The sequence below is a fragment of the Nymphaea colorata genome, chromosome 10 (genome assembly GCF_008831285.2).
Source record: "Nymphaea colorata isolate Beijing-Zhang1983 chromosome 10, ASM883128v2, whole genome shotgun sequence".
Taxonomy (NCBI): Eukaryota; Viridiplantae; Streptophyta; class Magnoliopsida; order Nymphaeales; family Nymphaeaceae; genus Nymphaea; species Nymphaea colorata.
Window position 1 is genome coordinate 3733632 of NC_045147.1, and position 23578 is coordinate 3757209.

Genomic DNA, 23578 nt, shown 5'->3' on the forward strand with positions numbered 1-23578 from the left:
ACAACTAGCTGGAGGCATAGAAGGAAAGAAGCTTCTGGCTAGTATCTCTGGATCCAACCCAACATCCTTCTAATCAAGTCGGTCTTTATTTCATCATTAGAGTAACAAACAACTCGTTCAAATGTGAGAAAGTGGAAGGGCGTGAAATGCCAACGAGGGTCATAACGATGAAGTGGACCGGGTTGCTTGCATGAGCAAAGTCAATGGGGAACGAGCAACAGACGGGAAAAGAAGCAGTTGCCTAGTAACCATATGTTCTTGACATGTGGTGCGGGGGGCAAATGGTGCTTCAGATTTGAACCATAGTATACATTCTCGAAAAGGAGGAATGAAGTCTCTTAGTTTTCCTCCATTGCCCTTAAATTTGAAATGCATGTTAAGCCTGCAAGCAAGTTGCCTATACTGCTTTCCCTCTCATTCTACCTCCTCAATTGCCTGCTTCGATCCGTAATTTTTTGGGTTGCCATGCATTTCATCTCGATTTGGGTTGAAGGCTTTGGTTTGCTCTTTTCAGGACAATCAAACCTTGGTCTTCCTTTTTTCTTTGCCTATCTTTTTTCCTTCCTCCTACTGTCACTGAGTCAGAAAACTAGGATGCCCTTCGCACATCACACGTTCTCACCATCAACCTTGTATTCCGAGCCCAGAGGAAAACAGGGAGGGCCACCACCCTCGTATCCGGAAAAGAAAAAAGGCTTCAGCTTTTTTACGGTATCTCCCGCCCATCATCGTCGACATAAATGGGTTAACAATCACCAAGATGAATGGGTTAACAATCACCAAGCTCTCCTGGGGCCCAAGCTACACCAGCAAACAACGTGTTACAGCATCACTGCTAACCTTGGGAGTTGTACTCAAAGTGAGGTAATCATATTCTCATCCATTGTCATACCTTAGGCTGCCACTTGGCAATAAAGTTTTAGTACCCATCTTCCACGCCCATTCTCGAGGAACAATGTTCAGCTTCTCTGCACTCGTCACCCTGACGATAGGCCAAAAATTTGTGGTTCATTGCCTCCTCTCTCAATATGGCCGTAGGCATTGAAACACAAAATTGCACTCCCAAGCAACCCAATTGTGTCCTCCTCTTCTATTGCGGCAACCATTCAAAGGGGAGAAGCGTGGATGGCTCAGCCTTCCGTGATCCAGCACCGTGGCACATCCGTGTCTACACCTCCCACTACCAAAGCACTCTCGACTAGCATTGGCATGGGCTATCGACTAGCATTGGCATGGGCAGACCTCATCGTTTCTCTATTGTATCAGCCACATTTTCTGAACTAGACAGATACTTGGTTATTAGACACGAGAGGTATTGGAGGCCTCTAAATCTGTCGACGATGCATCACGGACATGCAAAATACGCACTCACTGACAGGTTTCCAGCAGTGTTCATACACGAAAAATATTGCAGGCCACCAGATATTCATTTTCAAAGCAAAGAGCCTTGGATATCTCCGTAGGAGAACAAGGTGTTTAAAGAAAAAAAAAATGCACGAGAGAGAGAGAGCTCCCGACATAGCTGCGAGCTTGCACCACGTTCTCAATCCAAATAATAATGATGAGCCAAAAACAAAAATCAAACTTTTCAAGACCACCATGAAACAACATGAAGGAAACAATATCTCCACAATCAAAAGACACACATTACAAAGACATTTGTAAGTCCCCGTCCCATTTATTCGTCTGAAAAGCAGTAGCTGCACCTGGCAAACAAACTCTCTCCGGACCTCAACAGAGAAACACATTATTTCCTACCCAATGATATCAAGAAAAAGAAAAAAGGGACAGCATACCTACACAATAGCACGAAGACCTCCCCCAACCCCATCCCCCACCTCCTCACACATAAATATTCAAACTGGGAGAAAAAAGGTGACCTCTTTACCTCCAAGACGCTGGATTCATCTCTGGGCAGGTTCCACTGTCCTAATGTTAGGTCCGGTCATCGACTCAATTCGATCCTTGGTAATCTCAACAAAATGACCAATCATGTCATGGAACTGTTTCAGCCCTGATATGGGCAGAATGATTGAAGATCGATCAGCTCCCGCCACCTGCCACACGAAAGATTACCTGCATCAACTTAGGGGAAGCCCCAGAAAAATCTACTAATGCACAATAACAATAGGAGGACAAAGCAATGTTGTAAAAAGCATATCGTAAGCCGTATCGGTCTAGATTTAATATACGCCATATCATAAAATATTGTAACGTATCGTAATCGTATACTTTTTTTTTTTAATAAATAAAAAAAATAGGAAAAAAATTCGAAAAATTCATAAAAAATCAGTAAAAATCAAGAATAATATATTCTTCATAGAAAACACAAAAAACACACAGATTCATAAGTCAAGGTCAATAAGTCTATGAGATACCACATAAAAAAAAAAATAGATGTTATGTATTTCATCACAAGATAATGAAATTGTGAAAATGTTCAATGTCAATACATATAAAATGAAAGCACCCTGACTCTCATTCATAATCTTCATCATATTCATTATCATCCTCATCTCTATCTTCTTCATTTTCATCTTCACGATTTAATAAAACTTCTTTCCTTCCAATGGGAATCAGCCACCCACGCACAAATCCATGGTTTAATTGATGATTTTATTTTGAAATCCGATGATTTAACAATGGAAATCGATGATTTCCCTCCACGGCAGCACAATCTCTAGGTTAAAAATGAAGAAGGGCCGGGTTTTAATAGAAAAAACTCGAAACAAGGGGGTTCCAGCCCCCCTTTTTTGAAATCAGCCTGTGTCGTATGATATAGGGCATATCGCACCGTATCATATGATACGGGGGCCTGTATCGTACGTATCGTAAGATATAGGCACGATACACCGCTATTTACGATACAGGGGGTGTATCGTATCGTATTTGTAAAAGAGACGATACGTATCGTACGATACGGCCCCATATCGTACAACACTGGGACAAAGGCATTGATTTTGATGACACTTTGATAAAGTGATTTATGAGCAGAGGTACTCGCAAGGAGCATTACACCAAGAAAGTCTCTCAACCCGGGCACAGCATTGTGTTTCAAAAAAAGAAAAAAAGAACTGTCTTCACCTCACATGGAACTACAATTACATATTTACATAGAGCAATCGAAGAGCTAGGCACCTTTGGCCTTTTCTGCACCGGAAATAATACTTCAGAAAATACGACCCTAAAAGATCAAGTACCTCAGATATCCTCAGGAAATGACCACGGTTGTTGCTACCAAGATCAAAGAAGAAGCGTTTCTGGTCAGCTCTGATCACCTTGGATAGACCCATACTGCCCATTTCGTCTGATGGTGGCAGCTCAACTGACCTCTCAACATTCAGTTCAGCTGCTGGTGTTGCCTGAGTACTGTGGCCTGAAATGAACCCGGCTCCCACATCATCTGAAAGCCCAGTGAGTCGTTCTGATGATTCAGAGGTTTGCTGGTTTGAAAAATTGGATAACCATTGTTAAAACATTAAAATGTATAGCAGAAAAGAAAACACCTGGATAAAAGGGAAACAAGAAACCACGTAGAAAGGAACATCAGAAGGCCACCTGATTTGGTAGAATAAACAATCTAGAAGCATCATATATTTCTGCCAATATGTTCCTGAATGCTGCCCATCCTTCATCCCTAGCACTTCCAGCAGGAATTATTATTGTGCTGCGATTTCTGCTTACAGACGCCTCTGAAACCTGCAACATTCAGGTCTATTTCAATTAATTTAATATTACCAGTGGTAATAATATTACAATTACAAAACAGTAGGCAATAAACAGCAGAACCAATGAATAATCGTCACACTTTTCTGAAGCTGGATAACTAGTATCTTGGCATCAGTACATCAGATTTAATTATCCGCAGATGTACAGACATCAATTACCAGCACAAGTTGACATTAATTTTAGCAACTTGGATATGGCAATTACCAATGTTCCTTATGAATTCCACCAACCTATTCCTCCTGCACTATGTATGTATGCATATATATGTGTGTGTGTGCATGTATAAATTCCCCTAGCTTACCCAATATCACCTAATTACCTGTTTGACAAGAAGATAAGCACAAGCATCTTTTAGACTGCCAATTTGCTCAGAAAAACTAGAAAATATGTTCAAATAATCTGCCTAGTGCAAATTACAATCAATATGCTTCAACTAAAATTTTCATTAAGCCTATTATCAAAGGAAAACCTGCTAATTGCCATACTAGTTGCTAATTTTAGACTGCCAATTTTCATTAAGTGACAAAATTAATTATATACTAGTTGCTTGCCTAACAACAGAGTGCCCTGCTGGACTGAATAAATTTTGATTTTTGCAGAACCATTTCTTCAATCCAATGCAAGCACAAGCTGGAAACTGCTAGACCAAACTCCCTCCCTCTCAACTTGGCATATCTTCCTCCTGTCCTTTTTCTTTTTTCTATTTTTCTTCCCCCTCAGTTCCTCTTTTTTTTTTTTTCTTGGATCACTTTTTCTTACACTCCTCCGGCCATCCTTATTTTTTTCATGTGTCTACTCCTTCCCTACGTCTGCCTCCTTATTCCCTGTTTCTTCCCTCCTTCACTTGTTGTTCTTCCTCTTCCTTTCTTTTTCACTTCCTTTTCTTACCTTTTTCTTTGTTCTTCTCAACTTCTCTTTTGCATTTCTATATTTCCTACAGTTACATAATGTTCTGTGCACGTGCCACAACACAGAATGGTAGATTGAATTTATTGCAGCATTTTATATAGTCAAAATATTATACAATTATATGTGTAGAATGTAAATAACTGAGTTTTAAGATTAAATTATTGCTCAAAAGAGTAGATAATAATTATGGATATTTCAAAAATACACATAATCTGGCAATATATATATATATATATATATATATTATTTTTTATATATAACACACCAAAGTTTTTACCATGGTTAATTAAAAATGTTGATAAGACTAATTCTGTCCAGTTAACTGTTAAACCAATGAAACTCGCCATTTCACCCTCTGAAATTATATTAGTATACTTATCCTTGTGTAAGAAATAATTTCCAATGTAATTCATTGTTTAAAACCCAGTGATTCGGGACTCAGCTCGTGCATTCTCAATCCACGGCTCAGTGGGTCAATTTGGTGACTCAGGGTGTGTTTTGCAAACTATTGTGTTTGAAAGGAAAACAAGATATAACTTGTTGCATACTTCAATGTAACTGAATAGCAAGTATCTGTATATCAACAAAAAAAAAACCTTGACAAATATCAAACGTTAAGGGGGCGTTTGACTGACAGGAAAAATCCTGTAGCAGCAGAAAAAAAATTCAAATTTTTAAAAAATTTCCAGTTTATCAAACGCGGAAAAAAATTTTAGACCGTTACGGTCGATTTCGGAAATTTTTTTCCGGAGAAATATTTTTGCCCGTTAGGGCACACCTCGCTTCTCCTTGCTTTCTCCTCCCGCAGCCGCATCATCCTCTCTCTCGCCCGCAGCCGCACCAACCTCGCTTTCTCCTCTCACAGCGTCTTCCTCTCGCCCGTTCGCCCTCTCACAGCGTCATCCTCTCGCCCGTTTTCCCACCTGAGGTTTCGCCGGGGAATCCGTTGGGAGGAAGAATGTCTGCTTCTGTTGGGCGGTTGAGGCTGACCTTGTTGCTGCCGCTGATGGTGGTGGTACTGGCGGTTGTGGCGTTGGATTGGTGCTAGTGGATGATGGGGGAGAGAGGATAGATGGGGAATGGGGATTGGAGAGGCCAAGCCTGGCAGGCAACAGTGCCATCATCTGGGTAGGGTTTTGCATCATCATCTTCTCCTCCTCTTTCCTTTTGCTTCCTCTTCTTAACCCCTCTGATCAAACGAATCGGCCGTCAGCCGTCAGGTGGAATTGGATGTGGCAAAAACCCTTTGAACAGAGATGGAACGCAAAAAGTTGAAGGCGCAAGTGGATATGGCTGCCCTAATCCAGGGAGAGACATAGAGAGAGAGGGAGAGGGAAAGGATGAGATTCCTGCAGTTCCTCCCTCTTTTCTCGCGGGTGGAGTTCCGTCCCCCTTTTGCTTCCAGTTGAGAAAATCTTCCAGAGTATATCGGTGGTCATAGATCTCGACGGCATCCTCCAAGGGCCATTCCACCTCTCTGCAGAGGGTGTGAGAGACGGGGCCGTTGTCGAGCTGGGCAAACTTCGAACCCACAGAGAGGGCGAGATTTCTGGCCCACGAACGCCACTTCTGCAGGTCCGGGATGGTGGTGGTGTAGACCAGAGGGCGGAGGAAGAGACGACTCGGGGTTTCCTCGGTGATGGCGGTGGTCGTCGTCTTCCTCTCCTCAGGGCACAGAACCGTCGTCCTCTTCTTTTCCAATTTTTTTTCATCAAACAAAAAAAAAATTCCAGAAAAATAATTCCTATGTAACAAACATAACGTGGTTTTGGACAATTGGAATTTTATTTCGTATTCATCAATTCCAGAAATTTTTTTCTGAAATTTTTTTTCCATTTCCATATTTCCTGCCATCAAACGGCCCCTAAAGGCCATGTATTCAACATTTATAAGTACTAGTTAAGTCAACATGTATGTAGATATTATCTAAAACTAAAAGTCCAAAAATGAAGACCAGTGCTCCAAAAATTGAAATAAATTGACAACCATACCTAAAGTTCAGCCTAATCAGCTTTACCTTTTCATTTGTCTGTGAATTTAATAAATAAACAGTAATTGTAAATTTTGTATCCAATAGATTATTTCATTAGAGTGCTCAAGTCAGAAATTTAGTAATTAAGTACTTAATCACCAATCAAACATTAAAGGCCATGCATCCAATAGATTAGATTGTGCTGACTGCTGACAGAAATGGCTGAATCAAACTAAGCCAAATGCATTTTTGCCATATCAAACAAAGCTTTGGCCAAGTCAAACCAAGTCTTTGCTAAGTCACACCAAGTTAAAAGCATAAACAAGTCCTCTATTAGGTTGACATCGTAAGGGGCCAAGTCAAGCCGACCCAATGATTTGACTCAGTGAGTTTTAAAACGCCGGTATTAATAATGACAAAAATTCAACCAACTAATTCAGATACTAATAAAACAAAAATAAATAAGTTACATATAGTTAATCATGTCTTAATAATTGATAACAATCTCGAAAATCTTTTGATGATGGTTTTAGTCATTTCACTTTAAGCCAGTTTTAGTGATAACCTAGGGTTATTGACAAAGCTTGATTAAGACTGTTTTTAATTATTTTGTTGTGTTTCTAAAAAATTCCTCAAAAAACTTAATATTTAAAAAGAAATAATAGCAGCCATATCAATTAATTGAATGTATCATCTTGTTTGCCTCAGGTTTGACAGCACTAGCACGACTTTGAGCTTTTTTTGGGGGAGTATGTATCATCATTATGTACCAGTTCCAGTACCAAGGTATTGTCGCCTAACCGAGATCACAATTTAGTGTCACCAGCTGTGCTAGAGATCACTATCACTTCTGCCATTTTACCACCTAAGAACACAGTGATCCTCAACTGCATCCTTTAATACAAAACCTATATGAATCCAGGTTTTCATCAGAAGAACTTCATCTAGCCATGTAAAACGCACAGACATAAAAAAAGTCAGTTTCCATGCTGGTTAGCTACCCAACAATTTAAAGTCTGAACACTGAAAAAAAAAAAAAACAACTAAATGTAATATTTGATACAGACAACATTAGTAAAAACAGTCAGTTTCTGTACTAGTTATCTGCCACAATCATTTAAAGTCTGCATTGGGTAAAAAACAACTAAAAAAACCATGAGACTGTGCTAGCCGCTGGCTAATAGAGCTGCGTTAAAACTCACACACAACACACTTAACCTAATTCACCTCCGAATGGCCCGAAAACTCTCTCAGCACAACAGAGGCTCCATGTCATTAAAGTCATAATATCCTAATACAGTATCAGTCCCTTTTTATAAGAGGGAAAATGGGTCGCCCTCTCCTAAGGGCTAAGACCCAACCCACACCTTATTTTGTGCCCTATGGCCTATACTATTACTAATAAGACTGTTCAAGGTCAGAGGCTAACATTGCCCTTCCCTTAACCAACACCTTGTCCTCAAGGTGTGAACTCAGGAAATTGTTGCTGTATCGCTGTGGCGTCCTCCCATAATCTCTGTCACCAGAGTGCGGGGTGCGGGTGCCGGTGCTGGTGCAGGTGAGGGTGCGGGTGCCGGCGCGGCACATCTTAAAAAATTTAGGTGCGGTGGTGCGGGAAGACTATTTATTAATATTATTAATTTATAATAATAATATATATGACAAAATTATCTCTAAACCATAAAATTATTAAATATGAAAATCAAAATTACAATTTTCCCCATTCCTTTCTTTCTTAACAACAAGATTAGGTTCGGGGTCGGAGGAACGGGGCGAAGCGCTCCGTTGTTCAATAACGAGGTTATTCTTATAGCAATTTTGGTTTTGGATAAGTCAAATTGGATCAAGATCCAAATCCAGACCCAAACTCTATCAATCGCCCGACGGGTTCCCCCTTGCTCGTCTTCCTCTATCTCCCGCTTCGTTGCCCTCTCAATCTCTCATTCCACAGGTGACATCGACACAGAGAAGAAGAAGGTGGAGGAAGGAGCAGTGGCGGCGGCGGTGGTGCAGCGCGGCGGCGATTTGCTTCTCTTCCTCCCTCTCCCATCCGTTTCCCCCTTTCCTCCCGTCCTCACCTCTCTTCCTCCCTCTCCCATCTGTTTCCCCCTTTCCTCCCGTCCTCACCTCTCTTCCTCCCTCTTCCTCCCTCTCCCATCCGTTTCCCCCTTTCCTCCCGTCCTCACCTCTCTTCCTCCCTCTCCCATCCGTTTCCCCCTTTCCTCCCATCCTCACCTCTCTTCCTTCCTCTACCATCCGTTTCCCCCTTTCCTCCCGTCCTCACCTCTCTTCCTCGCCTCTTTTCCTCCTTGCTCTCCCTTTCCCCAAAATCGTGCTCCTCATCAAGTGCGGTTTGGGTGCGAATCTCAACGCGGGTGCGGGTCCAATCCAGCCGCACCCTGGTGACATTGCCCATGATGGGCTGAAGCTTCTGTGAAATTTCTGCTGAAGCACTCGAAATGGAAACAGTTCTCCTAAAGGAATACTTGGCAGTGGGCTGACTGCAACATCTGACTCAGCTCTAGAATAGCCTTCAAGCGGGAGACATGAAACACAAGATGAATTGATGAAAGCCTGTAGGCCAATTTCCAATTGTCTATCATCTTAAAGGGACCTGAATACCTTGTAAACAATTTATGGGTTCCTGCTGATCAACACTGGACCTTTCCAGTGAGAAAATTCTTCAAGTAGACCCACTGGCCTATATCATATTCTTGGGAACGATGCTTTCTATTGTACTGCCTTGTCATTCTATTTTGAGCAGCTGCCAGCCTGCTTTTAATAATACCCAACACTTGGTCCCTTGCTATAAGCTGAATATCTACTTCGTCCAGCTGTGCCCCTTGAGGATGGAAGCAACGTAGGTCAGGTGGTAGCCGCCCATACACCACTTCAAAAGGGAATTTTCCTGGGGCAGAATGTATGGCTATGTTATAGGAATACTCAACCCAAGAGAGCTACTCCGTCCAGTTGTGAGGCTGGTACTCTGGTAGCACCTCCAATATGTTTCCAATACCCGATTTAGAATCTCCATTTGACCATCCGACTGTGGATGATATGCAGTACTCATTTGCAGCCTGATTCCCTGCAATTCAAAGTAATTTTTCCAAAAATTACTTAGCAACAAGGGGTCACATCACTTACCACCAACCGTGGCATACCATGCAACTTTCCTACATGATCCTGAAAAGCCTAAGCCACATCCTTGGCTGTGAAAGGGTGTGACAGTGTGCTATAAAATGGGCGTTTCGATAACTTGTCCACCACCACTAAGATAACTGATTTCTCTTTTGATCAAGGCAGTCCCTCGATAAAATCCATTGACAAATCCTCCCATATTTTGTCAGGAATGGGCAGAGGTTGTAGAAGGCCAGCAGGGCGTAGAGTCTCGTATTTGTGCCGTCTACAAGTGTCACATGCCTTGATGTATTCTTTGATGACTCTCTTCATGCCTGGCCAAAAGAAGGTCTGTCGGGCCCTCTTGTAAGTGCCTTCTTCCCCTTGATTTCCCCCTTCAATGCCATCATGGAAGAATGAAATTAATTCCTTGATTAGATTGGGGTTTAGGGGCACATATATTTTGCTTTGATAGTATAGGTAAGGTTCTTTCCATGTGTACCCATATACATGGACTGAATCTTGCTCTAGTTGTTCCCTCTTCGTTTGCACTTCAATTGAATTGTGGTGTTCTTCTCTCACTTTGTCCCATATGTCTGCAACAGACCTGCATAGCCAAGGTAGACAGAAGTTATATAATTCAGCTCGGTTTTCTTCTTCATATTTCCGTGACAAGCTATCAGTCACTATGTTTTCAATGTCCTTCTTGTATATAATATCAAATTTGTATTCAGCAAGCTTCATGACCCATTTTATTTGGGTAGCATTAACTGATTTCTGCTGCATGCAGAGCCTCAAACTACTATGGTCCGTGAAAACATGAAATTTTCGTCCTACTAGGTAGTGATGCCACCTTTGGATAGCATAACCATGACTATAAGCTCCCGTTCATAAGCGGATTTGATTTTGAATCGAACTCCCATAGCCTTGCTGAAAAAAGCTATGGAATGTTGGACCTGGCTAACCACCGCCCCTACCCCATTCTCAGATGCGTCTGTCTCCACCTTGAAGTCTTGGTGAAGTCGGGCATTGCTAAAGTAGGCGAGCTGATGACAGCTTGCTTTAACTTCTCAAAGGCAGCTTGACTTTGAGTGCTCCACCTGAACTGATCCTTCTTCAACATGCTGGTTAGGGGCGCAGCGTGCAGTCCAAAATTTTTAACAAACCTGCGATAATACCCTATCAAGCCTAAGAATTTAATACCTGCAGGTAATGCCCATGTACAAACAGCTGCTGCATTTTCTTCTTCCATCTCTACTCCTCGTTTGGAAATGGTGTGACCCAAATAGGTGACCTGGTCACAACCAAACACGCATTTTGAAGCTTTAGCATGTAGTCAGTGCTCCTTCAATATTTTCAGCACCAACCTCAAATGCTCTTGATGTTCTTCCTTACTATTGCTAGAAATCAGTATACCACCAAACAAATACCAAAACGAATCTCCTTAGGAAAGGATGGAAAATGTGGTTCATTAGGGCTTGAAAGGTAGCTGGCGCATTTGTCAACCCAAAAGCAATACCTTAAATTCGTAATGGCCTTCATGGGTTTGGAAAGCTGTCTTGAGAATGTCCTCCTTGGCCATCCTGATTTGATGATACCCAGTCCAAAGATCTAGCTTGGAATATACTTTTGCCCCTTGCAACTCGTCCAACAATTCCTCTATAACTGGTATAAGATACCGGTTCTTGATGGTGACAGCATTAAGTGCCCTGTAATCCACACAAAACCTCTATGTTCCATCTTTTTTTCCAACCAACAATGCTGGAGAAGAGTAAGGGCTTTGGCTGGGCTGGACCACTCAGTCCGACAACATGCTTTTTATGTGTTTTCCTCTCCCCTTTCTGAATGTAGTTGTATCTATAAGGTTTCAAATTGACTGGTCTAGACACAATTTCTAATTTGATATGATGGTCAAATTCACGACTTGGGGTAACCCTTTGGAGTCTCAAAGACACCAGCATGTTCAGCCAAAACAGCACGTAAGAAGGCGGAGGCTTCTAATTTGGATGTGGTCTGTTGCTGTGGAGCGTGGACTGCTCGATTCAACAGACATCAAGAGAAGATGCAGCCCTTCCTCTCCATTTCTAATCTTCTTCATGTGTGTGTCCTCCTGTCCATAAAAATTGCTGTCGGTTGGGCCTATATGCATTTTTCTCCATCTATCGCCTTAAAGGTCATTTTTAAAATTTTTAAAAATTTACCGTACTTTTTTCATTTTTTCAAGCTCACCATATTATACCCAAGAAAAACCTCACCATTGAAAACTCCGAGACGTTATTTGTGACTATACTTCAACCACTGAATTCCTAAAACCAAATTGTCTCCTCCCATAGCTAGGAAATATTCCACCACAAATCGCTGCCCTTGGATCTCGATTTCTTCTTTCGGGCAGCGTCCTTTACACCACAGCGAGCTGCCTTTGCCAACCACCACTTTAAATTCTGATTGCTCAATTATTTTACAGCCACATACCTTGCCAGTCTTCTCCCCAATGAAGTTATGTGTCGACCTCGTGTTGACCAATATGCTGACAGTCCTCCCCTTTACTCGACCTTCAACTCTCATCATTTGGGGAATGTTGTCTCTCGTTAGGGCATGAAGAGATATTTCTGGAATTAATTCTTCTATATTGTCATCAGTCCCCTGTTCTATGCCCTTGTCTTCTTCCTCCTAAAAAGTATCCTCAGTCTCACCTACTAAGTACATACGTAGCTTTTTACAAGCATGTCCTAGGCCCCATTTCTCGTTGCATTGAAAGCACAGTCCCTTCCTGCATCGTTCCGTGATCCATTCTAGACTTAGTCGCTTGGCCAACACTTGTTTGTTCCCTGTGCCTTCTCTGAGTGCTAGCTGACCCTCGCGAGATGCTGGCTGGACCTCACGCAAGTTCGTTATGACTGTAAGGTTTCTGTTTGGCAAATTTTTGCTGGTCCTACTCTCCCTCCAACTGTTGAGGAGTCTGCTCGATTTTTCCTCTGTGATTCTTGCCAGCTCGAAAGCTTCTAAGATGCTTTGGGGTCTGGCCGCTTGCACCTCAATGTGATACTCCTCCTTCAACCCCCCTACGAAGGTGCCAATCAAGGCCTAGACAGGCCACCCACTCACCATATTGCTTACCTCCTCAAATTCTGCTTTATATTCCATCAGCTTCCCTTTTGGTTTGATTTTAGACAATTCAATGTTATAATCTAAGTAAGCCGAGGGTCTAAATCTCACCTTGAGCGCCTCCATGAATGCCCTCCAAGATGGCTTCCCTTGCTGTGTGATGATCCACCTGTACCAGCGTATCGCTGGTCCCTCCAAGTGAACAGCAGCATGCGAGACCCACTGGTCTGGCGCAATTTTCTGGCAATCAAAATACTGTTCCACTCTAAATACCCAACTGATGGGATCCTCTCCATTAAACTTGGGGAATTCCATCCTAGGAACCTTCGTATACCCCATCGTCTCTCCATTGCCTGTCGGCGAGCCTACAGACGCACTGTTGAGAGGCTATGTACCTGTTTTTGGTGGTTCATGCTGAGGCGTGGAAGATTCTAGTTGTCAACAGTGTGATCCTCCTATCTCACCGGGAGTCCTTTTAATGAATTCCCACAAGAACATCATCATCTCCTGTTGTCCTGATCGCATCTCCCTCCCTATGTCGCTAAGTCATTGTCCCAGTTCCCTGCCGCTCTTTTCAACGCCTTCCAATCTCCCAGCGATCACGTGACCCTGCCTGCTTGCGCAGAGCTTCCACTGCAGCCAGCGCTTCTTTGGTGGTCATCTGGCTCTGATACCAGATGTTAGCTACTGGCTAATAGAGTTGCGATAAAACTCACACACAACACACTTAACCTAATTCACCTCTGAATTAGGGCCCAAAAACTATATCAGCACAAAAGAGGCTCCATGTCATTAAAGCCATAATATCCTAATATAGTATCAATTTCTTTTTATAGGAGGGAAAATGGGTCGCCTACTCCTAAGACCCAACCCACACCTTATTCATGTGCCCAATACTATTATTACTAGGATCAGAGGCTAACAAACTGTTTAACCATCAAAAGTATGGGCACCTAAAAGTAGCCAACCAGATAGGATTATTAGCATCATTATAACCATGCCCCTCAAATGGCTATCAAACTAAAAATTTGCTAGAGTATGGGCACCTAATAGTCAATATACTAATACATCAAAGAGCAAAAACACCAGTGTAACCAAACCACTGTCAAATTCAACTTCCCATGAATGTATGCTGCACATAACCACCAATGCTTCTCTCCCCATGTTAATCTTCTTGTAAGCACTCCATCAAGCTTTGTATAACCTCCAGGATTTACTAGCACCTAGAGACCAGCTTTAAGAATCCAATTAAGGATCTTTCAGCTATGCTGTTCAAACCACTAGGCACAGTCTAGAATCTAGATAGTGAGTGGAGCTTAGAGACTAGGCAAGACGAGGTAGGATTAGGCACATTAAGCCGTCTTGATAAATAAGTGGTAAAGAAATAAAATGCAATATTAATTTTTAAAATTAACAATAAAACTGAAAGCATTTGTCAGTGAAAAATCCTATGGTTATCAACTTATAGAAAGAAAACAAAAGCAGCAATAATCAACTAAGGCTGACCTCTCAGGTCCAAAGTGAAGCCAAACAAGCTTGGCAGCTATGTCACACGGGTACTCCTCCAAAGGAAGAGTACCCGTATGGTACCGGTACGACACCGGTACAGGTACGAGTACGGGGTTGGGTACGCGTATGGTGCGCATTGACCGGACCGGGTACGATTAATGCACCAGAGGTCATTTTTTACCTTTTTTGGACACGGTCATTAAGTTGTGCAAATTGTTATTGATAATGCTCCAGTTTGCCAACGAGTAGGGATGAATTTGGCAAGTGATCCCAAATATAGTCACATATTTTGGACTCCTTGTGTGGCACACAGTATAAATCTAGCACTTAATGTTGTGAAAGAAATTGGAGCACTTATTCTCAAATTCACAACATCAAGAGAAATAAGCTAACTAGTAAGCGAGCAGAAGATTTAGTTTATGTCCACTCCAACCTACATTTACTTTCACGTACTTCAGATAATTATAGGTATTTCTTTCTTTTCGTATCTTTGATATGTATACATAATACATATGTATATTATTATTATGTTGGTTGTTTAAAGTTAATATTAACTTAAATCATATTTTGATTTTGTTGCAACTTGTAATTCAGGATCATCCAAGTATTGGGATGTTAATCCAAAGGACATTGACATGGATCTTGAAGGAGAACATGATTTGCATGCTCTTAATATGGATCTTACAGAACCTGTTGTTCCTTCTAATCTTGATGATGCGACTGAGGAGAATGAAAATTAACAAAGCTGATGTATTTTGAATGTTAATTATGCGACTGAGGAGAATGAGAATCAAGGTTGATAAATTTTGGATTATGATTTATGAATAAGTTATTATGTTTGTAATTTTTGATATATATATGTCCAAATATGTTATTCTGTTTGAAATTTTTTGACATATATACATGTGTGTGTACGGCCGTACCCCCATACCCAAGTTTTTTAAAAATGGTCTGTACCCGTACCTATGTGACATAGCTTGGCAGTGGCACTAGAAATTTCTAACTTAGGTTGGTCTGTCGATCTGATGGACCTCTTGTATACCATCGATATACTTATGCCATTTTGGGGTAAAAATGTATAGGTTGTCATGACTAATTAACCGCTTGCACTTGAATTTTGGTCATGTAAATATTTTTTACATGTTCAGGCTTATGTTCAATACTAATATGTTTCTATTATTACTTTGTTATCCAAATAAGCACCTAAAGTTATAAAATAATTTACAAACAATGGAAAATATTGAAAATTTTAATACCATTTACTTTTAATAAAGAAATAACTTTAAATAGAGAGCTTTCCCAAATCCACATTTTTGCTGGTCAGTCTCTTTACAATTAGACCTTTCTTTTAGGTGTGAGTCGTGTGACTGTGAAGACAACATGTGGACAAAAAGAGTGTGCAAGACATGTAAAATTGTTGAGATATCTTCCTAAAAAATGTGATTTTGTGATTTTTTTAAGAGATGACTTCTTTAGTAAGGCTGAAATTGTTAAGTTTGTACAATATGGATCGGGTCACCCAGACCCGACCCATTTGATCCACACACCCAACACATCATGGGTGGTGGCATACTTGTAAATCTTAATGTTATTTTGTGTATTTTATGATGTACCCTAAATCGTGATTAGTATATAATGATAACAAGAGGCAGACGTCATTTGTTGCTGCTCTCTTTCATCTCTCTCTTGCTTGGACGTGCAACCCACTTCTCTCTTCCTCCTCTTGCATCTAACTTCATTCGGTGATTTGGTATTAGATATCAAAATCTTACATGGTATCAGAGCAGGGTTTTGTTACTGAGAATGTCCGGCAAGAATCTCTAATTTCTGCCCTAATCTTTGTTTCTTTTCTGCCCTAATCCCCAAATTTTTGCCCTAACCCTAATCCCCAAATTTTCTGCCCTAACCCTACCGTCGGCCACCTAACCCTAATCTCAAAATTTCTATTTTCCCCCTATTTTTTTATTATTGCATCTATGGATCCCCACCGCAATTCCCGCATCTTATCGTCCAATTTCTTCTCCCAACTTATCTCACAAAAGCCAAATCATACCAATTATTTGACATGGAAACGTCAAATAGTCTTGTTCATCAAAAGTCACCGTCTCTATGGACATCTCAATGGCACCACACCTGCGCCACCTGAATGGATTATGTGAGAGGTGAAGAATGCTGCAGGGCAAGTTCAAGAGACCATTGCAGAAATCAATCCTGAATATGAGATGTGGATGACTCATGATCAACCTCTCGTTGCTTATATCACCTCCACACTATCAGAGGAAGATTTGGTGGGTGTTGATGATGATCTTTCAGCATTTGAGTTGTGGAATGTACTTGCAACCACGTATTCTCAAGTATCAGAAGCGAGATTTCTACAACTCAAGAGGCAATTTCAAGATATCAAGCGAGACACACGTTCAGTCTTGGAATATATACATGAGATCAAAAATGTCAACGATCAGCTTGCCATCATAGGGCATCCAGTCAGCGACAAGGACAAGGTACAACAGGCTTTGAGTGGATTGGGGTTAGAATTTGATGTTTTCTACACTGCTTTAGAGGTATTGTCTATTCTTTCCTCTTTTTTATCACTGTTTGCACTTTTCCTTAGTAAAGTCTGGAACATATCCGACGACCACTAAGTATCAAATTTTCAAGATGTGTTGTCAACCTGTGCTTAACATACTCCTTTCCTCAAGTCATGTCAACACCAAGGGCCCTTGCCCTCCTGGACAATCTTTTTTCACGTCGGGTCTCTCACCCTATCTGCCTCAGCGAGCAGCTCTCCCGGCTTTTCTGCTCCTAACACCCAGATACCATCTTCGAAACGTGTGATCTCCATCTGGCCAACACCAACGCGGTCACTTGAACTAGTGTCCAACGAACATGCCTAAACCATGGGGCACCAAACAAGCCAACGTTTTTCAAAACCACTTGTTGATTATCTTTGCAGTGTTCTCATCTTTCAAGTTCAGTCCGAGAAATCGTCTGCTCTGATACCTTATGATCTTCTTTAATATTTACACATGTTTTAATCATGTGTCTCCTTATTCTTTAATGATTATGTCTAATCACATTAGTATCATGAGGTGTTCAAGTATGATAATTGACCCATCCAAGAGCTTGCGCTTGAGATGGCATTTATGCTTGATTGTATTGGGGTTTGCAGACTAAATGTGTACAGTACAAAGAGACAGAGAGAAGGAGCAATAGAGGAATCAGGGAGAGAGAGGGAGAGGGAAGGAGAGAGAAAATGGAAAAATCTGGGCCACCCATCTAAGATGGATGGCATGGATTTGATGTCCTTGAATGTATACTCAATGTTAGCATTCAGGATTATATATATATATATATATATATATATATATATATGTGTGTGTGTGTGTGTGTGTGTGTGTGTGTGTGTGTGTGTGGACGATTCAATCCTGCTGGATGGCTAGGATTTAAATATTTGTCACCAAAAAACATATATATGGACGATTCAGTCCTGCTGGATGGCTAGGATTTAAATATTTGTCACTAAAAAACAATCACTACATTGACATTAGCAATGGCTTATGGTATAATGATGGTTTATGGTGGCTTTAGCATGATTTATGGTCCTTTTTATGACTAAGTTTTAAATTTTAGCCATCTAGCAGCTACCTGGCATCAGGCATCATTGACTTTTCCTTTATATATATATAAGCAAACAAACATGCACATATGTTCATTATTTATAATCATCAAATATAAATTTCTAAACAAAAAATAGTAAATTATATAAAAAATACAAAGTATGAGTGCCCAAACTGTGTCCCATACAGGCAAACTAGTTCTAGCTGTGTCGACATGGGTGCAGCGCCCTTGTAAGTGTGTCCATGTGAGGAATAATTATAAACTTATATAAAGAAGAGAAATTGATTATATCACAAAAATAAAATAATTTAGTGTTTATTCAATACAATCAAAAGTCGAGACAATGATATGAAGAAAGAAAGAGTCATGGTGCCATCAGCCTGTTAGTTATAAGAGAAGTGGGATAGATAAGTGACCTAGGCAATTGAACCTCCAAAGGATGAGGCCCTAGCACTTGTTTTATGAAAGTGAACAAGGTGTAACATCAAAGGAAAAAACAAGAACGATGAGGAAGGAAGCAGGCAACTGACATTTTTTCAGTTCAATAATTCTCTGTCCTTGTATTGCCATCAAAGGTTCTTCTATTCCATTAGTTGGTTTGTTATTTCGCTAACTGGTTGATGTTCTTCCCCTCAAAACAAATGTATTTGGCCAACATATATGTTCCTTCATCGTCCACCATTGGCAGTTTTTTATTTTTCATGTATTAGATTCTAGTCCAATTTATTCTCTCAGTATTTGCCTTAGAAGAAATATCTTGTTGAGAATATGTTCGGTAATCAGTGTGTAGTCTAACTTAGAAACATTTTACAAATTCAAAATTCATAGTGCATACAACCTCACAAACTACAGTCTATGAAATTATGCAATACAATATGTGCACATTTTTGGTAATTCTATAGTATATATTTTCGTTGTATATGTTTTACAAGCCATTTAGCATGTCTTTAACTTATCCACACATTATCTTTTGCTGACCAATTTTAGCTTTTTGCTATTTTATTTTTATCTAACCTTAGAATCTTTTATGTTTTTGAAAAATCCAGAGCTTTTTAAAGAAAACCAACTCTATCAAAAAGTACCTGAAAATACCTCAGCTATAAAAACTTGAGAATGATATTCATGACAACTGTTGAAACTTGATGAGGATGAAGAGAAAGCAGATTGGCTCAAAAGAAACAGAAGGTCATGTATTGAATAAGGAAATGACCTTAATGACAAGAACTTGCATCACTATCTAGGGATTAGTTTTGCTTTTTTATGTGATAACTTGTAGATATGTGCCTTACTTTTTAACATGTTAAACATTGAGTCTCATTTAATTTTCTTTTTCAAATGTCATAATGGTTTTACTTATCGTCCCAATTTGCGCCAATATACTTTCTTTCAACTCATGTATTAGAATGGATAGTTCAAATGACCTCACATTACAGTATTACATAAGGATCATAAGCACTGACATGTTGTCGTAGTCTCATAGCTCCTAAGTACATTACTTTTGCTCACATACCCATGCCTGCACAGCAAAACTCAAACACCGGTATCTTTCACAGCCTAGGTACACCTAGATCTGGATGCAGTAAATCCACATCCAACTCATCTTATTTATGCAAAACTTTAAAGGTTCTGCTATGGTAAATCATAAAAGCCCAAAATCTTGTTCTTCCCCTCTTCTTCCTTCACCTGCAGCAGAATACAACAAACTGCACAAGTGTCAAACAATCAACAACTAACTCCCCTGTCAGAAAATTGTCTTTTAGCAAGGTACCTAATGGTTGTCGTTCTTTTATTTTTCTTTATTGTTTCACTTCAATGCTTGATTTCAGTTTTTTCTTCAACAATAATTAAGTATTTTGCTACGTTTTCAAGGTGCCCAGGCAGCCAGGGAACGCCTACCACCTAGGCAGGCCTAGGTGAGGCCTAGGCAAGAAAGGTGACCAATCTTTTTGTTTTTAATTTTTTTAGTTATGTTAATATATGTCAAGTTATTTTGATTAACTATTACTAATATTTGTAATGTAGAGACTAATAATATAACAAGCATAATCAACTTAAACAATAAAAAATTAATTGTTTACTTCATTGAATATTTAAAATCAATAGAAGAAGTTTAACATCACTCATTAAATGTAATCTAATATAAGAAAACTAAATCTAATCCCTAGAAGAAGGAATATAATAAAAAAGACTAACAATAAATAATAGTATACATATGAGTACACAACAGTAACAATATATATAAGTATATAACCATACTAACGTATACATATAAATATATAATAGGTATCACAATACAACATATTATATAACAGGCTAAAAGTATATACATATAATAGGTTGAAGAAGACTATATATCAGGTATAACAGACTGTAAATAACAGTATATACATATAACACGTATTACAATACGTATAACAGGAATTAACAAATTGTATTACAATACAATTTAACATAATAATATATACATATAAGTTTATAACAGGCATAACAAATTAACAATACATAAAACTATTTAATATAAGTACATCACATAACCATACTAATGTGAGGTATCCCAATACTGTATAATAGACTAAGTGACTAACAGTATATACATATTACAGTATATATGTAACAGCATATTCAACATAACAATACATCAAAATATGTAATCAATACAACATAAAATACATAACAATATATACTCAATTAAGAAACTTTAATTGAAAGAAAAGTAGCTTTTCACTTTACCATGGACTAGGCATGTTGAAGCTTAAGCCAGCCTAGGCGAGCTTAGATGCCAGCCTAGGTGCCAACACCTATCCCATTGCCTAAGTAGTGGACTTAGGCAACGGGTGTGGACTCACGCTTAGTCCGTGCTTAGGCAAGGCCTTAACAACATAGATATTTTGTTATTTTCTAGAAGTTACAAGAAATAGTTTGGCTTTCCTCCTTTGTTGTTTCAACACCCTCTTTTCTTCATTGTCATTCAGTTTTGCCATTTTTCCCTCCTTACTCTTTTGCATAATGGGTTATTCATTATTTTATATAATAATATATCATTCATGATATTTGCCTTTAGCACAATTTGATTTTTATAAAAAAAAAAAATCTACCATGTTTTCCATTCAGGTGTGAACTTAAGTTTTTTGTTCAGCCTTCTTTTTTTTTTTCTTTTCCTGCTCTTAACTCTGTCATATTATTTTTATTTGATTGCAGAGTGCTCGATTCTGTTTGGACCTTTTCTTCTGTTTGGCGCTCTTTTAAAGGTTAACTGCTAAATGCTTTGTTAAATAATTTCAAATTGCACGACAACAGTTTGCTGCTCTGCTGGTTTTACTGTTTCCTGGCAGTCATGTTTATCTCTCTGAATGACGAGAATGAGTACATGGAGGAGCTAGGATCACCATGATACTTTTATTATGCATATGAATAGCTTTCCAATCTCTAATTGCAACATATAAATATATATATATATGTGTGTGTGTGTGTGTGTGTGTGTGTGTGTACCTAGGTGCCCCTTGTACCCTTGGCTTTTGAAATTATCGTGTTGTATGTTTCATGCTCACACCTATTTGACTAGGCACAGTTCTTGATGGACTGAAGATCTATTTGATTAATTTTCCATAATGTCTTCTGTGTCTGTCCTTATGTACCATCAAATGTATGACAATAACTTATTGTAAGTTTAGACAACAGCAACAAAATAAGACCCAATTCTAAGGAACAAAATGGTCGGGTTATGGAAAATTGGAAAGACATAATAAATCTCCAACATTGAAGAAGAGAAGGATCCACCATCATTGCCACATAATAATGTTTTATGTCTTTTATCACTTTTAACACTTGAAACAGTCCGCTTCCATGTCTCCTTAATTTTATTTTAATCAACTGGCTTGGACCAACTTAGACCAATTATTCTCAACTAACGCTTTTCTTAGGTTTTAGGTCCTTGACTCACTTGTGTGGCTTCCCATTTTGGAAAATCAAGGATACCATAAGTTGTAGAAGTCCCACTGACTGACATGATAAATTAAATAGGAAAGTGGAAGGGGGCAAGGAAATGAGAAGATATACATACAAGGAGTTTCTGAAAATAGTAGGTCACAACTATCACAATTCATGTTTAATAACCTATAGTTGTTTCTCTCGCTGTTATATCAACTAAATCCATCACTTTAACATGTTAGCATACTTTTAGATGCTCACTAACATAACATCTCTTCAAGTTTTGGCTGCATTACGAAAAAAAGTACCGTTTCGTAGCTCTAGCAGTACTTAGGTTGGCATCTTTTCTGGATACAATGACTATCTTGGAACTTGAGATAACCTTAGGATGAACCAAGTACGGGAATCAATACCACTGCTCATCCCTCTCATTTGGATAAGTAGGCGCATATAAGCATCGCTAGGACAACAATTGAAAATGCTCATCCGCAAGCTTCAGGCTAAGAGGCATCTCTATAGCTCAAAATATTATTGAAATGAGAAGAAAAAGTTTTTCGTTCTTGTAGCTTGTCGTGATGAAACTACTGCAAATATGCAGACATTTTAGATTTGTCTTTAAATATAAACAAGTAAAAGAAGACATCCAAAGCTACAAATATCATGCTCTACCTATTGTTTTCGACAAAGTTAAAATAGGTATTGAAGACGCATGTCAATAAGAGCGATCCAAAAGAAACGGAAGAGATTTAAAGATCAACACCAACAAACATGCACAGAGGATCTGCAGAAATATTCAAGAGCAACCAACAACCAAGGAGGACTGCCACAAACGTGTTCAGGAAAACGGAATCTACCGAACAGAGGGAGCACAAATGCAAATAAAAGATCGTGACCTTACCTTCAAAAATCGACCTCTTTTGTTCTCTCCGATGTCAAAGTAGAAAACCTACAGGTAATCAATGAAAAATTTCATCAGCACGCATCGTTCTTTTTGTTCAGCAAATCAAATCTAGAATTATTTTCAACCCCTAAAGATTGAGAGACACAAATAAGAAGGATAGGAGGAGGACTTTGGTGTCCAGGTGCAACTCCTTGCTAAAGACCTCCTGCTCGTCGGAATTGACGTAGTAATTGAAGAGATCTAGGAAGTAGACAATGCCGTTGACGGGGACGATGATGGTGGACCTGGTAGCGGAAGTCTTCTCCGAGATTTTAAGGTAACGACCGCGAGGGTTCTCCTTGAGATCGAAGTAGAAAAGCTTGTGCTCCACCTGCAGCGTCTTTGACAAAAGCTCCACATCGTTCCCACCCGAACTCTCCATCGAATCTCAACTCCCCCACCCTTACCAAACCACCTACAAGATCATCCTCTACCCAAGACCAGGAAAAGACGAATTCAAAGAAAAAACTTCGAACCAGGTACAGACGGATGAGGTACAGCAGCCACGGCAGCAGAAGCCCAGCAGAGAAAATAAAAGAGAAGAGAGACGCACCACGTCCCTCGCGGCCAAGGTTGGTTAGCACTATTGGTTTAGAGAGAGAGAGAGAGGTTGTTGGTAGCGATCGATGGGGTTGAAAGGGGGGATATTTGGGGATCTCCACACCTGGGTTTCTCTCTCTCCCCTTCTCTGTAGTATTCTCCCCCTCACCCCTAATATCCCCCCGAAGTCACGCCCTCCTCACGGCTCTTTG

At 39.8% G+C, this 23578-nt stretch overlaps 1 protein-coding gene across 1 annotated transcript; it reads right to left on the reverse strand.

The window, feature by feature from the left end:
- Nucleotides 1-1562: 1562 nt before the first annotated feature.
- Nucleotides 1563-23578, reverse strand: LOC116262803 (transcription factor Pur-alpha 1). Its single transcript, XM_031642307.2, has 5 exons — nucleotides 22957-23578; nucleotides 22785-22832; nucleotides 3559-3699; nucleotides 3201-3443; nucleotides 1563-2057 (listed from the first exon to the last, which is right to left on the reverse strand). Exons 1-5 carry the CDS (start codon nucleotides 23206-23208, stop codon nucleotides 1905-1907), a joined length of 837 nt encoding a protein of 278 aa, XP_031498167.1. The 5' UTR covers nucleotides 23209-23578; the 3' UTR covers nucleotides 1563-1904.

Coding starts and splice junctions, on each gene's coding strand:
- LOC116262803 (XM_031642307.2), bottom strand. CDS start 23,208: ATGGAGAGTTCGGGTGGGAACGATGTGGAGCTTTTGTCAAAGACGCTG. Junction 22,833..22,956: donor AGTTGCACCTGGACACCAAA/GTCCTCCTCCTA, acceptor GATTACCTGTAG/GTTTTCTACTTTGACATCGG. Junction 3,700..22,784: donor AAAGAGGTCGATTTTTGAAG/GTAAGGTCACGA, acceptor TGAATGTTGCAG/GTTTCAGAGGCGTCTGTAAG.